Raw genomic sequence first — 14,418 nt, 5'->3', positions numbered from 1 at the left:
AATCTCAGCAGTTCGTATGATAAAATACCCCAGAGATATAAGCAGTAGTGATCCTGCCCCCAAAACAAGCCAAAACACTGCTGTGCCTGTTTGACCAAAGAGCTGAGTAAGGTTCCAGAAAGGTGGTGCGGCATCTCCAGTCTTCCACAGGAATACTCTCAACGCTGCACTAAAGCAAAGAAAGGGAAGTACAGCAAAGAGGGGGAGAAAAATATTGCGAGATTTTGAATCCTTGCTTGCTACGATATAAAACAAGCAGAAAAAGAACAGTGGCGTAGCATAGCCCATAAATGAGTAACTTTTAATTAAAAAAGATGCTACGGTATTCTCATAACCCCTTGCCAGTAGCACTAATGCGGTAAGAACAAACCCACCCACCATTAGCATGAGCACTGAAAACAAATACGTACTATTTTCATATACTATAAAAGTCGGTATATTTATATCTTACTAAATATGAAATTAAGTGCATACTCAAAACTTGCAACGAACGTTCAATCGTATACATTAAGCACACAAGAAATTACGCCCGAAGGTATGGAAAGAATATCTAGGAAAGCAGAATGCTATGTAAGTCTCAATGGAGAAATGTATACATGGAATGTATTATGGAGAAGAAGCATGCTAAAAAGTAGTAAAGAGCTAAGGTATGCTGCCTTAGCTCTTGTGTAGACATGCTGCTTTAGCACTGCACTACACTACTAGGGCGCTGCTATGAGATGCATCTTATCAGTGGTAGTAAATGCGGGTTCAAGGGATGCGGTTACAGAGGAAGGGGTGCATTCACAGTCTGCTGCAATAGCAATTATAGAGAGTGAAAGAAAGACAAGTGTTTTCTTTGTTGTTTAGTATATGTGTTTTCCTTCATGATTCATATCCTTTTTGCATATGCCTTATCATTCATAGCACTATAAAACACTTTTCTTTCAAAAGTTGAATGAGAATTTTGCTGTATAATACGTACATGCACAAGAAACTGCGCCCTAAAGTATGGAGCAAAATACCTAAGGAAAGAAAAAACAGAATTCTACGAAGGTCTCAATTAGAAATAGAACAGTATAGCAAAACCGTACCTCGCATACTTAAAGAAGTAAGAGAAGAAGGTGATCGGGCTCTTTTACGGTTCAGTAAAAAATTTGAAGGCGTACAGTTCAAAAAAAGCTCAGAACTACGAGTAAAAGAAAAGGAAATACAAACGGCAATACGCATGCTGAGCCCCGAACTAAAGAAAGCTCTGAAGTCCGCATACCAAAATGTGCATAACTACCATATATCTCAAACAATAGCAAAGAATAAACCCCTTGCAGAAAATGGGCAGGGTGTGTTTATTGGGTCATCAATACACCCTGTCGAATCAGTTGCGCTCTACATTCCACGTGGGAAGGGGAGTTTTCCTTCTATGGCATATATGCTTGCAGTACCAGCATGCTTAGCAGAGGTGCCTCGTATTGTTATGATTACCCCACCACTCCCCGATGGTAGCATCGATCCCGCCACACTGTATGTTGCCGAACTATGTAATATCAGCGAAATATACAAGGTGGGAGGCGCACATGGAATAGCGGCACTTGCCTATGGCACAAAAAGCATCCCAGCTGTACATAAAATTATAGGACCTGGCAGTGCTATAGTAAGTGCCGCCAAGCATTTTCTTCGCTCTGTAGTAGATGTAGGACCTCCTGCAGGGCCATCAGAATCGCTTATTATTGCAGACGGCACCACCGCAGCTGACCTTGTAGCCTACGATCTTTGTATTGAAGCTGAGCATGGAATAGATTCTATGTCTTTGCTACTTACCCACAAAAAAGACTTTGCCGAATCTGTATCTAAGCACCTTAACAAAATAATAGAGCAGGCTCCGAGCCCACAAAAAGAAATCTTAAACACTGTATTTCATACCTACTATGGTGTTATTGTTACCGAGAATATTCAGGAGTCTATCCATATCAGCAATACTATAGCTCCAGAACACCTACTTATACATTCAGATATGCCCTCAAAAATTATGTCGAAGATTAGTAATGCGGGTGAGATACTACTAGGAAAGCACAGTCCGTTTAGTATAGCGAATTACGCTGCAGGCGCAAACGCGGTGCTCCCTACTGGGGGCATGGCAAAAAGCTACTCGGGCATTTCTGTAAGAGATTTTATAAAAGAAAGCACCGTAATACAAATAACATCGCGTGGTTACGAAAGACTTGCTCCGATTGTGCAAGCTTTGGCTGAGTATGAAGGTTTTTATTTTCACAAAAAAGCACTTGACTACCGTGACCTTCGTTCTCAGGAAGCATCAACGAAAGCAATAAACGGCACCTCAAACGCTACTCTTTCTACTCAAGGCTAGAGAAATGTTTCGTGGGCTCTCTAAAGCGCTTGATTGGTTGCAGGAGCTTCCTAGTCTGCACTATAAGCATGCCCCCTCAAACGAAAGAATGCTATGCTTATTAAAACACTGTGGAAACCCTGAACGAAAGGTGCGTTTTGTGCATATTACAGGGTCAAAGGGGAAAAGTAGCACTTCGCAATCCCTCGCATACCTTTTATCTAAGCAAGGAAAAAGAACTGGGCTTTTTAGCTCTCCTCACATACAATCATACAATGAACGCATAAAAATTGATAACCAGCCAATTTCTGACGACGAATTCCTTGTTGTAATAAACGAGGTACATACTGCAGCACAAAACTGCAGCTCCCAAGGAAGCCGCCCCACTTTTTTTGAAAAGATATTTTCTGCAGCCTTGCTTTACTTTCAAAAAAAACACTGTGAATGGGTGGTTGTTGAAGTGGGCATTGGTGGTCTTCATGATAGCACGAATGTCATTACACCACAATTAAGCATCATTACCAATATAGAGCTTGAGCACTGCGATATACTAGGATACAGCATAGAAGAAATTACCTACGAAAAAGCTGGCATCATTAAAACTGGTGTTCCTGTTTTGCTGGGCTCTCAGACACATAATGTAGTATTCAATATAGTACGCAAAACAGCAGAGCATCAAACCTCCCCTCTGTATATCTACGATAGCTGCACGCAGCATAGTATACGTAAACAGGGCATTGATGGCATTACTGCTACCCTTGCTGTTACCCCCTGCGCATACAGGGGAAAATCAAATTCTGCACAGACATCAAATACGCAAGTAAGAAGCAAAGCATTACTTACCCACATTGTACAAAATCAAATGCTTGCAACTCTTGGGCTTGCTATTCTTCGCAAGCACGCACATACAATAGAAACACTGCCTGCAAAACTCTATTTTCCCCAGAGTGCTCAGTTGCCTTGTAGAGGTGAACTCTTGCATAACACATTATACCTAGATATTGCACATACCCCTCAGTCGCTAAGCAATACCCTTCGATTCTGTTCAATGTTTTTTTCACAGTCCATACTGTTACTAGGAATATCCCAAGACAAGGAACATGAACGTATCGCTAAAGCAATAGCTCTATATCTCCCATGTTTTCAACGTATCATCGTTACCAAGGCGGGAAGCATAAAGCCTCAGAACCCTACGTTGCTGTACAACGCCTTGAAAAATACAGAATCGCATTTCAAGAAACAAAGCACACGTCGTAGCACCCTTAGATGCATTAACGATCATTACACTGCTTTTGAAAAAGCTCTTGCGTATGCAAAGAAAAAACATGCTGTACTTGTAATCTGTGGGTCCTCTTATCTCTGCTCTGACTGCAGAAAGTACTATCTTACGGAGTATCTAAGCCATGTCTCTTAACTGGAAAGAGATAGATCTTATACTATCCGAACTTCCTCTACATAGAGGAAAAATACAGAAAGTATACCAAATAGAAATATATACCCTCTACATGGAAATCTACTCCGAGAGACAGCTACTGCATTTCTATGTTCACTTAGAATCACACGCTCTTCGCCTGCACAGCGCTGGCACCGCTCCTGCCAAGCCCAAGAAAATTCAAAGATTTCAGCAGTTACTACAATCTCGACTTGTAGGAATGAGTATTGCAGATGTCCAGCATATCAATAACGACAGGATAGTATGCTTTACTTGCACAAGAAAACAACCTGTGCACAATGAGGACACACTACTGCTCTACATGCGGCTATGGAATGCTCAAGCAAATATCATCCTATGTAATGTAGAAAACAGAATAATCGATGCTCTGTTTCGACGCCCCGACCGTGGCATTATGCCACAACAGCAATTTACGCCATCCAATACTACACATGTTTCTAAAAGCAATATATCTATACGTAGCTACCCTCTCCATAACGCGCATAGCACAGCGTTTAATGATTACATTGCCTCATACTACTTGCATAAACAAAGACATGAAAAGAGAAAAAGAGAAATCAGAGAGATTTCTACTATACTTACAAAACGAATACAGCAACTTTCAACTAGAATGGATGCAAGTAAAAAAGAAATGGAAAAGCATCTCGAATACGATATGTATTTGCATATTGGAAACGAAATACTTATTCATCAGCACAGAATCCCTGCAGGCTTGGAATGGCTACATACAAAGCATCCCAAGACTGGGTCTACTCTGCAAATTCACCTGGACAGCAAGCGAAATGCTATTGAGAATGCCAATATATACTTTCAACGTTATAAGCGCTCTCAAAACATGTGTGCGTCATTACAAAAGTCGTTGCAGCAGAATCAAAGCGAACTAGACGTATTGCATGATGCGAAGGAAGCTGTGGAAGAATTGGAGAAAAACATATCGTATGCTAGTGCAGAATACAATTCAGACGAAGATCGCATGCTACAAGATGCCATGAAATCTATACAAGGAACCCTATCGGGAAAAACACTACTAAAGCTAAGAAAGGGATCCCATACTGCGAACGCTTCTCGCAAAACAGCAAAGCATACAAGAGGTCTTGTTCTTTACAAGAAAAACTACAGCTATTTTATTGGAAGAAATGCCCAAGAAAATGATGCGTTACTTCGCTACACAGCAAAGGGCAATGACATGTGGATGCACATTAGGGGGAGCAGTGGCGCGTATGTCTTTATTCGCTCGCAACACAGACACAGTATAGCTCTTGACGCACTGGAAAACGCGGCTCAGCTTGCTGCTTTATTTAGTAAATGCAAAGATGCGAGTATCGTCGATCTTCACTACACAGAGGTAAAATACCTACGAAGACTTCCAAAATCTATTGGTAAAGTTATCGTGCAACGCGATAATGGATTTAATATAGTCTTTAACAGAGACAAGGCTCGTGCTTTATTTGATAATGAAACACCCAGTAATAATACTACATAAAGTAAAATAGTGATGTATAATAAATCTAAGATTGATTTCTCTTCGCAATAAAAGTGTACTTATCCTAGGACTCGGCATACACGGAGGTGGGGCAGCCGCTGTTTCTTACGCTATATCTCAAAAAGCTAAACGGATATTGATAAGCGATGCACAGAAGGAAGAAAGATTCGCAGAAGTTATGGAGGGTTTTCGCTCCTATCCTTTAGAATGCGAATTTGGTACACATAGCAAAGAGTGTATTCACGCAGCCGACTATATTATAAAAAACCCTGCTATCCCTAAGCATGCTCCCATCATAACATATGCAAAAACAGAGAAGAAGTGTATACTAAGCGATATCTCTCTGTACCTCGATTGGAATGCAGATACACACGCACCCAGTGCCGTTATTACAATTACAGGAACCAAAGGAAAATCAAGCATTTCTCATGCCATACACTCTTTGTTGTCTCGAGGTAAAAACATAGAAGCAGATTCACATTTCACTGTACGGAGTTATCTCGCGGGAAATATCCGAAGGTCTGTGCTCACCCTTATAGAACAGAATATTCGTCCAAAGTACCTTGTGTGCGAATTATCTGCCCAGCAGATAGGTGACTTACGTATCGTGAATGATCTTTCAATAAATACTATAGAATGTCAGATTTTTACTAACTTTATGCGTGATCACCTCAACTATTATAGTAATATGAAAGAATATTTTCTCGATAAATCATATCTCTTTAGAAAATCAGCGGGCTATAGAAATATAATAATTCCAAATGATAAGTGGGGCAGGCGTCTTGCGCTACACTACAAAGCAGAACAATGCTACTGGCACAGTGCTACCCCTCTAGACAGTAGTCAGCTTGGATCTTGGTTCGAAGATGGAGTACTGTTGTATAGAAGTAGAATCGGGGCAACAGCTACCGCGCTTCGTTGTTTCTCGAATGTTCCGTACTCATACTACATACAAAACGTGCTCATTCTTATGGCTTTTTGCTTAGCACATAATGAGGATATGCCACGGGACAGAGAAACATGGGAAAAACTACTTACGCTAGAACACAGGAAGGAACGGGTTGCAAATAATCTTAAACGTGTATTTATTAACGACAGCGCAGCTACCATTCCCCAGGCCATGAATATAGCAGCATTGGCACCCCATTCCGTGCACCTTATCTGCGGCGGAACAGACAAAGAACTACTCCCTCAAGACTTGCTGGTGCAATGCAAAAAAGCAGAGCACTGTTACCTGCTAGAGGGTACCTTTACTTCGCTACTGCTCCCTCTACTGCGTAAAGAACGCATTTCTTATTCTGGACCCTATAATAGCTTACAGCATGCAGTAGAAGAAGCGTACACGCAGAGCTACGATGGCGATATCATCATACTCTCACCAGGTTGTGCTTCTTTTGGTATGTTTAAGCATGAATTTGACAGGGGAGAGCAATTTAAGAACATTGTCCAATCGCTTGGCTAGTAAGTATACGGTTTGTACGTATAAGATGCTTCGCCTTCTTATGTACAGTAAAGTACAGGGCCTACACATGCTTGTAACTTGCACTCAAGCGAGAATGCACAAGTTCAATTGCCTCGCTTATATGCGCTTCACAAATAATATCGTCTCTAGAAATATCTGCAATAGTTTGACTCACACGAAAGAGCACTAATTTTCTTCGCTCGCTCATCTGAAGCGTAGAGAGAGCTCTTTGTATAGAAATATGCCCAGCATCTGAGACACGGAATAGTAGCGGGATTTTTTCACTAGGGCATCGAGAATTCCAACTGCTACTTACTCCCACTTCCTTATAACGTAGTGTTTGAGTATCCATAGCTCGAAGCACTTCGGTTTTTCTTTGCATCATATCGTGGAGGCGTAGCCCCTCGCTCTCTGCTCGTTCTGTGCTTACATATTCTGTAGCATATTTAATATCAATCCTGTCCCACAACGCTGCACCTATTTTCTTCCAATACGCAAAAATTTCACGTTTCGGAACAAAGACACCATTCTTTAGAGTGCTGGGATTTTCCCAGATTTCCACAAGGGCAGAGGTTAGTAGTAAGTATTAATTGAAAATCTGCGGGATAATCCCACTTATGCCCCGCCCTGCTTATGGTAACATACTGCTGATCGAGGGGTTCTCTCAACGCCTGGAGCACCTTCATCTTAAATTCAGGAGCTTCATCTAGCAGTAAGATACCACAGTGTGCAAGTGTGATTTCACCTAGACTGTGAGATGCGCCGCTTCCCACCATGCCCTCTACTGTTGCTGTATGGTGTGGAATGCGTACTGGTCGCCTCGTAAGTAGGCCTCGTGCACCAAGGGAAAAACCGTTTTGAGAATATAAGGCACTTAGCTCTAGCGAATCATCAAAACTAAGATCTGGGAGCAGTGAGGGAATTCGTATAGCTCCCGCTGTTTTCCCAGTACCAGGAGGTCCGCTAAACAGTACATTATGCTTGCCCGCTGCTGCTATCTGTATTGTTCTTTTCAGTGCATTGCAATGAGACAGGTCTGCAAGAGATGGGGAACTAAAGAAGCCCTCTGCTTGAGTGATCCCATTGGCGTCCCTGTCTTTACTCTGCTGCCAGGTGTACTGCTTTTGCATATCTATTAGTTGTGTAATTTCAAAGAAATGGGCACGTTGCGTAATAGAGCATTCGCGGGCATTGTCTTTATGAACAACAAAATGCTCTATCCCCTGCTCTATGGCACTAAGTGCCATCGCAAGAGCGCCAAGAACTGGTCGTACGTTTCCATTGAGCTGCAATTCGCCCACTGCTAAAATTGGCTGGGAGAATGCACTAATTTGCTCGGTTACGCTAAGAATAGCAAGAGCTATGGGTAAGTCAAACCCGGCTCCCTGTTTTTTTATATCAGCAGGTGCTAAATTGATAAGAATACGTTTCAGAGGCCATATAAAACCACTATTTTTAATAGCTATTTTTATTCTATCTCTCGATTCTTTTACTTCACTGGAAGGGAGTCCAACAATTTCTACAATGGGGAAATTTCCACAGATATCCACCTCAACCTGTACTATTTTTCCGCGCATACCAAAAGGTGCAAATGCAAATATCACATATACTAATACTCATTCCACACAAGATTGCATGAAAGCTATAACTATACGTAGCATGCCCACTTGCAACGCACTCTTACTGGGTCTTAGAATTTAGCTCTTTATACAGTAAACTTCTCTGTAAACCTTTGTTTTTCTGGTACTTTGAAGAGGTATAGAGGTCGTAATCGCCGTCTATGGTATGATAAAATATCTGACAAATTGGAACGTTTGGATATATCCGTATTGCATGAATACAATGCAACTCTAGTGTCCAGTACCCTTCGAAACCTACGTCGCCAAATCCCGCGGTTACATGGACAAATAAGCCGAGACGCCCTACCGAGGAACGCCCTTCCAGCATTGGCACTAAACCGTAGGTTTTTGTATACTCTGCAGTTCTTCCTAGGTACAGGGTATAAGGGCGAAGAACAAAACCTGAATCAGGAATTACTATCTTAGTGAGAGGATTTTTTTTTTCCATGTCAAGCACATCTTCAGTATGAGTAAACAACTCGTTATGAAGACAGAGGTTATAGCTGTTTGGATTAAGTCGCTCTACCTTGAAGGGCTCTATAATAATTTTATTGTTTAGAAGAGAGTGAATTTTTTTTCCGGAAAGTATCATGATGCAAGACCTCTGTGCATTACATAAGATCTCGTGGTTTTCTTGCTTGAATACCTGATTTTTCACATTCAGCGAAGTGACGTATTTTTCCGGCTTCCATCTTTGATTTTACTGTGATTTTGCCACCCCACCTACTTTTGAGTTCTTTTACCCCTTCTCTTCTTGCGTTTTTTGAAACTTTGGACATAGCTCCTCCTATACGTATTCTACACTAAATAAGATAATAATTCCACTGATTAATCTTCTTATTAGCTATAGTTGTAATGTCTATACTTATAGTATAAGTATCTTCTACTGTGCTTGCGTACCACGAAAATCTTACATGCAAAAAGGGAATGCATGTATTTTTTTTATCCTTAGATCCATGAAAAACAGAATATAGTACTATTTATGTACATATCTTATACATAAAGTGTATGCTTTTTTCACTCTGTTTCATATATACACATATATTAAGCAGATATCCTTGAATATGTATAAAATAGTGTCAATTATTTTAATATACAAATTAGTACTATTAAAGATAAGCAAAAATACTATATTTACACCATTTTTCATGCTTTACTTCAAAAAGCATTTTTTTATTTACTAGATAGAATATAAATAAATGCTTATAATATAATGATTTAATTTATAGATATTTTTTTTTATTATAATACTGTATACTTTTTATAAATAATGAAAAGTGTTATATTTTATATACATACATATAGATTTGGCATGCATCTTGCTAGAGATATATGCAGGTTACTGAGGGGAAATTGCAATAGAACAATGAGAGAGGTATGTTATGGGTAAAATCAGAACGAATGCAGTACAAAAGACCGGAGACGATACTACTCAGGTGCAGGTTACAGATGAGAAGTCACAGGAACTTCATTCAAATATTCCCAGTCCTGAAGAGCAAGTGCAACTAATTGCAAAGGCAAAAAAGGGGGATTTAGAAGCGAGAAACACTCTTCTAGAAGTTAACATTCCTTTCATTGCTATGATTGCATGCCAATATAAATATAAGAAATTAAATATAGATCTTGATGAACTCATTTCTGAAGGAGCGTTTGGCTTACTAAAGGCAATAGAGAAGTTTGATGAAAATAAGCAAAATAACTTTATTTCTTATGCTGTATGGTGGATACGATATTTTATCAATAAAGCAATACAAGAAAGTGCATTTATTCGTAAACCAGTCAATAAAGCTCGCGAGCTCAATTCTGTTTTTAAGTTAAAGATGGAAATGAAAAACAATGAAAAGCACAGAGACTTAAGCGCGCAAGAACATAACGCCTATATTGCAAAAGAATTGAATTTCAGCGAGGATTATTTAGATTATCTTATGTCTAAGAAAAAAGAAATTATCTCTATTGAGAGTCCAAGCATCAACAACACTAACACTACGGCGTCCAATACTGAGTTTTATGGAGATTTTATAGCAGATCAAAACAATGTTTCTCCAGAAAATCACTTTCTAGAAAGAGAGATCGCATTTGTTGTAAGAAGTTGCATAGACCAACTACCTGAACGTGAAGCTACAATAGTGAAAATGCGCTTTGGCATGAACGATGGACACAAGAAATCACTTGATGAGGTAAGTAAGTTTTTTGGAATCTCTAAAGAACGAGTAAGGCAGATTGAAGCAAAAAGCAAGAAGTGGATAAGAAAAACCTGTATTAAATTAGGTGTTACAGCTAAAGCGGCGTAAACACGCACATTACAAATAAGAATAGCACTGCAGTAACAGAACATACATAGTAGCAAATGCTTTCTGTGTGGTGCTGTTACAGTAGTAAGTATTAGTACTAATTACTAATTAGTTACTGCCGCCGATCAGATTTGAACTGATGACACGAGGATTTTCAGTCCTCTGCTCTACCAACTGAGCTACAGCGGCATACTTTTATTGTACTAGCTTAAATAATACTTTTCAAGTGTTATGTACCTATTTTTTATTAAGTCATCTAGCATATGTAATATATTTTCTAGCGCAGTAGCACTTCGTTCTTTTGTATGGTGTATACTATACATAGAGGTACTTATGTCGCATACATATAAAACAAAAATATTTAGTAAAGAAAAAATTTCCCTTGCAAATACCACAGAGTATGTAATAAGGGGGGAAGAGAGAAATTTAAGCTTTTGAAACAAGGTTTTGGTGGTATTAAACAGATTGGCGTAATCGGTTGGGGCAGTCAGGGTCCCGCCCAGGCAATGAATTTACGTGATTCTTTAGTGGGTACTGGCATTCGCGTTGTTATGGGCTTAAGAAAAGACAGTCCATCATGGAAAAAAGCAGAAAAAGAGGGGTTCACTGTAGCGAACAAAACGCTTGGTGAAATGTTTACTGTAATAAAGAAAAGCGATCTCGTTATTCTCCTTATTTCAGATGCTGCCCAAGCTAAGCTCTACCCACGAATTTTCAAGGCCATGCGACCAAAAACTACTCTAGGACTCTCTCATGGGTTCCTTGCAGAATACTTGCGAACACTAGGGGAGCAATTCCCAGCAAACATCAACGTTATTGGGGTATGCCCCAAGGGTATGGGTCCTTCTGTAAGGCGACTGTACGAGCAAGGAAAAAAAATTGATGGAGCAGGTATTAACACGAGTTTTGCTGTGCATCAGGATATTACAGGGAAAGCAACTGAGTATGCCATCTCTTGGGCATTAGGAGTTGGTGCCCCCTTTAGTTTCTGCACCTCCTTAAACATGGAGTGCAAGTCAGATATATACGGAGAAAGAGGTATATTACTAGGTGCAGTTCATGGGATAGTAGAAGCTCTTTATAGACGCTTTGTAGATAAAGGAATGAAAAAGAGTGAGGCGTTTATACACTCTGTAGAAAGCATTACAGGCCCTATATCGGGAAAAATATCACATGAGGGTATTCTTGCCGTGTACAATGACATGAAAACAGCAGATAAAAAAGAATTTGAACTTGCATACAACGCAAGCTATGATACCGCTAAAGAAGTATTACAAGAGATCTACGATGAGGTATCTTCAGGGAATGAAATACGCTCTGTAATCTACGCAATGGAGCGCATGAATGAATTTCCACTTGGTATTATTGATAACACAGAAATGTGGAGCACTATTGGAAAAGAGGTGCGCAAAAAACGAGATAAGACAGTTGTCCCTGTCCACCCTCATACTGCTGGAATCTATATTGCTACCATGATGGCGCAGATAGACGTGCTACTTGCAAACGGTCATTCGTACTCTGAAATAGTAAACGAATCTGTTATTGAGGCAGTGGATTCACTAAACCCATATATGCATTACAAAGGAATAAGCTATATGATAGACAATTGCTCGATGACAGCAAGGCTAGGAGCAAGAAAGTGGGCGCCACGTTTTGATTACATGCTACAACAGAATACTTTCGTGCAGCTGGATGCAAAAAAAGCAAAGAAGTCCTCATACATAACCGCCTTCAAGAAGCACCCTGTGCACGTAGCGGTACAGACACTGCTAGGGTATCGACCAAGCATTGATATTGCTGTTAAATAAAGTATGTATAGAAAGCAAGAAAAGTTTAGGTTCGACCTACTGCTTGCCCGAGAGTGTCTATACGACGTATGCCTGCTACTGGGCTAGGATAGGCTCATCTCTTGGATAATGCGTTCAGCACTCAGCTCTCCAGAAATAATTGACATAGTTGTTCCTGTTCCTGGTATCGTATATTGACCCGAAAAGTAAAGATTCTTTACTTTTTGAGAGCGATTACTCAGTCGTAACATTGCCGTTTGACCTAAGGTCATAGCTAGACCAAATGCGTTACTTTTATACGCATTGAAATGCAACTTATATTCCCTTGGTCCTTCTATTTTAGAAAATGAAATAGTATGCTCAGAGATATTAGCATGCAGTCGCAGACGTTGTAGCACTCTCTCGTATATTCTATTTCGCTCTACTGGACTATCTTGTACGCCGGGTGCTAAAGGGACAAGTATAAACAAAGACTGTACATCGTTATGAGCGGCTGCTGGGTCTGTTTTTGCAGGGCAATGCACATAAAAAAGAGGATCTAGCGGCCATTCCTTACGCTTATACACTGATGTAATATGCTTATCCCAGTCACTATCGAAGAAGAATGTGTGGTGAGCAAGGTTGTTTAGCGTATCCTTTACTCCTAAAAAAATATTGAACACTGATGGCGAAATGGGAAGTGCATTCCACTGCCTCTCTTTCATTTCTCTGTATTTTGGGGGAAGCAAGACTTGATCGACAAAATGCCTGTCTGCGTTTGCCACTACAAGATCTGCTTGGTATGTTGTGCTTTTACTATGCACATGGCTAATAGTATTTCGCTTCAGCTCAAGCATCTCTACTTCTTCGTTGCAGTGGATTGTTACTCCTAGTAAACGACATATCTTGGCCATTGCCTCAGGAAGCACAGAAAATCCACCTAGAGGATACCATGTGCCTAGATTAAAATCTACATGATTCAGTATAGTGTAAGGAGCTGGCAGAGTATACGGGCTAGCACCTAAGAAAGTACTTGAGTATTCTAGTATTTTTTGTAATTTAGGGTCGTACGCAACTTTTTTGATTCTTGAATGAAAATTACTCATAAGAGAGCTATACTCAAAGAAGCGAAGTATCTCCATTCCCTTTCTAAGTATCGTGCGTGCACTGTTATAATTACTACGGATAAAATTCTCCATAAGGTAGTGGTATTCCCTTGCGTTATTGCTTAGATGAAATTGTAACCTTTCTCCCGCACCTTGCTCCACACTCTCAAAAAGCTCAAAAACTTTGTTAATATTCCCTGGAACAACTAAAGATTCGCCATCATAAATAACTTTATATGCGGGATCTAATCTGTGTATCTCGTAAAATTGCTTCCTGTCAAAACCTAGAGCGTGAAACCATCTATCCACTTCTTTGGGCATAAGGTACCAGCTTGGTCCTAAGTCAAAGCGTACACCCTTGTGAACCCACTTATGCACTCTACCACCGACCCAAGAATTTTTTTCAAGAATGGTAACATCAACACCTGCCTTTGCTAAGCACGCCGCTACCGAAAGCCCACCAAGTCCTGCGCCAACTACTACTGCTTTCATCTATGCTATTAGCATAGCATAGATGAAATATAACGTAATTGACATACTATTACAGTATTGCCTCCAACCTCTCTTTTGCTGCTACAAAGTAATTCTTATCTTCCTCTTGCTTTGCATGCGCAATACCCCTATCAAGAGCATTCCTGAGAGCTCCTAAGTAATACATATCACCATCTACTGCCGCTTTTAGGTCGAAGTTCTTATCTGATATTTTATCCACTAAGTAATTAAGATGCATGATACCATCAGTTGCTTTTAGGAACATCTCGGGAATAGAAAGATAATTTATTGCCACATATATGCGCAGTATTATATTATCGCTGTACTCTTCTAGTAGTTCTTCGCTTAAGGAAATTCCACTGCTTACCCCCATAAGAGCCTGTGCTATATTTCCTTCGTCAATTGCTATCCCGGCTAATTGAT

The 14,418-nt window shown here is 40.1% G+C and overlaps 7 protein-coding genes and 1 non-coding gene across 8 annotated transcripts; 5 read left to right on the top strand and 3 right to left on the bottom strand.

Moving 5' to 3' along the window:
• Nucleotides 1-964: 964 nt before the first annotated feature.
• Nucleotides 965-2,344, top strand: LOC132564259 (histidinol dehydrogenase-like). The gene has a single exon (XM_060228931.1). It carries the CDS (start codon nt 965-967, stop codon nt 2,342-2,344), a length of 1,380 nt encoding a protein of 459 aa, XP_060084914.1.
• Nucleotides 2,345-2,348: 4 nt separating this feature from the next.
• On the top strand, nt 2,349-3,737 carry LOC132564258 (dihydrofolate synthase/folylpolyglutamate synthase-like). The gene has a single exon (XM_060228930.1). The coding sequence runs from the start codon at nt 2,349-2,351 to the stop codon at nt 3,735-3,737; it is 1,389 nt and encodes a 462-aa protein (XP_060084913.1).
• Nucleotides 3,738-5,437: 1,700 nt separating this feature from the next.
• On the top strand, nt 5,438-6,721 carry LOC132564256 (UDP-N-acetylmuramoylalanine--D-glutamate ligase-like). The gene has a single exon (XM_060228929.1). The coding sequence runs from the start codon at nt 5,438-5,440 to the stop codon at nt 6,719-6,721; it is 1,284 nt and encodes a 427-aa protein (XP_060084912.1).
• A 503-nt stretch (nt 6,722-7,224) lies between these two features.
• LOC132564255 (uncharacterized protein YifB-like) lies at nt 7,225-8,298 on the bottom strand. The gene has a single exon (XM_060228928.1). It carries the CDS (start codon nt 8,296-8,298, stop codon nt 7,225-7,227), a length of 1,074 nt encoding a protein of 357 aa, XP_060084911.1.
• Nucleotides 8,299-9,722: 1,424 nt separating this feature from the next.
• Nucleotides 9,723-10,631, top strand: LOC132564254 (RNA polymerase sigma factor SigA-like). The gene has a single exon (XM_060228927.1). The coding sequence runs from the start codon at nt 9,723-9,725 to the stop codon at nt 10,629-10,631; it is 909 nt and encodes a 302-aa protein (XP_060084910.1).
• Nucleotides 10,632-10,747: 116 nt separating this feature from the next.
• Trnaf-gaa (transfer RNA phenylalanine (anticodon GAA)) lies at nt 10,748-10,820 on the bottom strand. The gene has a single exon. It is a non-coding gene; the product is annotated as a tRNA-Phe (tRNA).
• Nucleotides 10,821-10,964: 144 nt separating this feature from the next.
• On the top strand, nt 10,965-12,439 carry LOC132564253 (uncharacterized). Its single transcript, XM_060228926.1, is given in 2 exon segments — nt 10,965-11,037; nt 11,040-12,439. Coding segments are annotated over 2 exon segments (1,473 nt in total).
• Nucleotides 12,440-12,522: 83 nt separating this feature from the next.
• Nucleotides 12,523-13,995, bottom strand: LOC132564252 (zeta-carotene-forming phytoene desaturase-like). Its single transcript, XM_060228924.1, has one exon. The coding sequence runs from the start codon at nt 13,993-13,995 to the stop codon at nt 12,523-12,525; it is 1,473 nt and encodes a 490-aa protein (XP_060084907.1).
• Between the last annotated feature and the right edge of the window lie 423 nt (nt 13,996-14,418).

Source organism: Ylistrum balloti, unplaced genomic scaffold (assembly GCF_031769215.1).
Source record: "Ylistrum balloti isolate Yb309-2 unplaced genomic scaffold, AGI_CSIRO_Ybal_v1 Utg372114, whole genome shotgun sequence".
Classification (NCBI taxonomy): domain Eukaryota; kingdom Metazoa; phylum Mollusca; class Bivalvia; order Pectinida; family Pectinidae; genus Ylistrum; species Ylistrum balloti.
The sequence above is the reverse complement of the archived record's forward strand: the minus strand, read 5'-3'. Positions and strand labels throughout refer to the sequence as shown.

Coding starts and splice junctions, on each gene's coding strand:
- LOC132564259 (XM_060228931.1), top strand. CDS start 965: ATGCACAAGAAACTGCGCCCTAAAGTATGGAGCAAAATACCTAAGGAA.
- LOC132564258 (XM_060228930.1), top strand. CDS start 2,349: ATGTTTCGTGGGCTCTCTAAAGCGCTTGATTGGTTGCAGGAGCTTCCT.
- LOC132564256 (XM_060228929.1), top strand. CDS start 5,438: ATGGAGGGTTTTCGCTCCTATCCTTTAGAATGCGAATTTGGTACACAT.
- LOC132564255 (XM_060228928.1), bottom strand. CDS start 8,298: ATGCGCGGAAAAATAGTACAGGTTGAGGTGGATATCTGTGGAAATTTC.
- LOC132564254 (XM_060228927.1), top strand. CDS start 9,723: ATGGGTAAAATCAGAACGAATGCAGTACAAAAGACCGGAGACGATACT.
- LOC132564252 (XM_060228924.1), bottom strand. CDS start 13,995: ATGAAAGCAGTAGTAGTTGGCGCAGGACTTGGTGGGCTTTCGGTAGCG.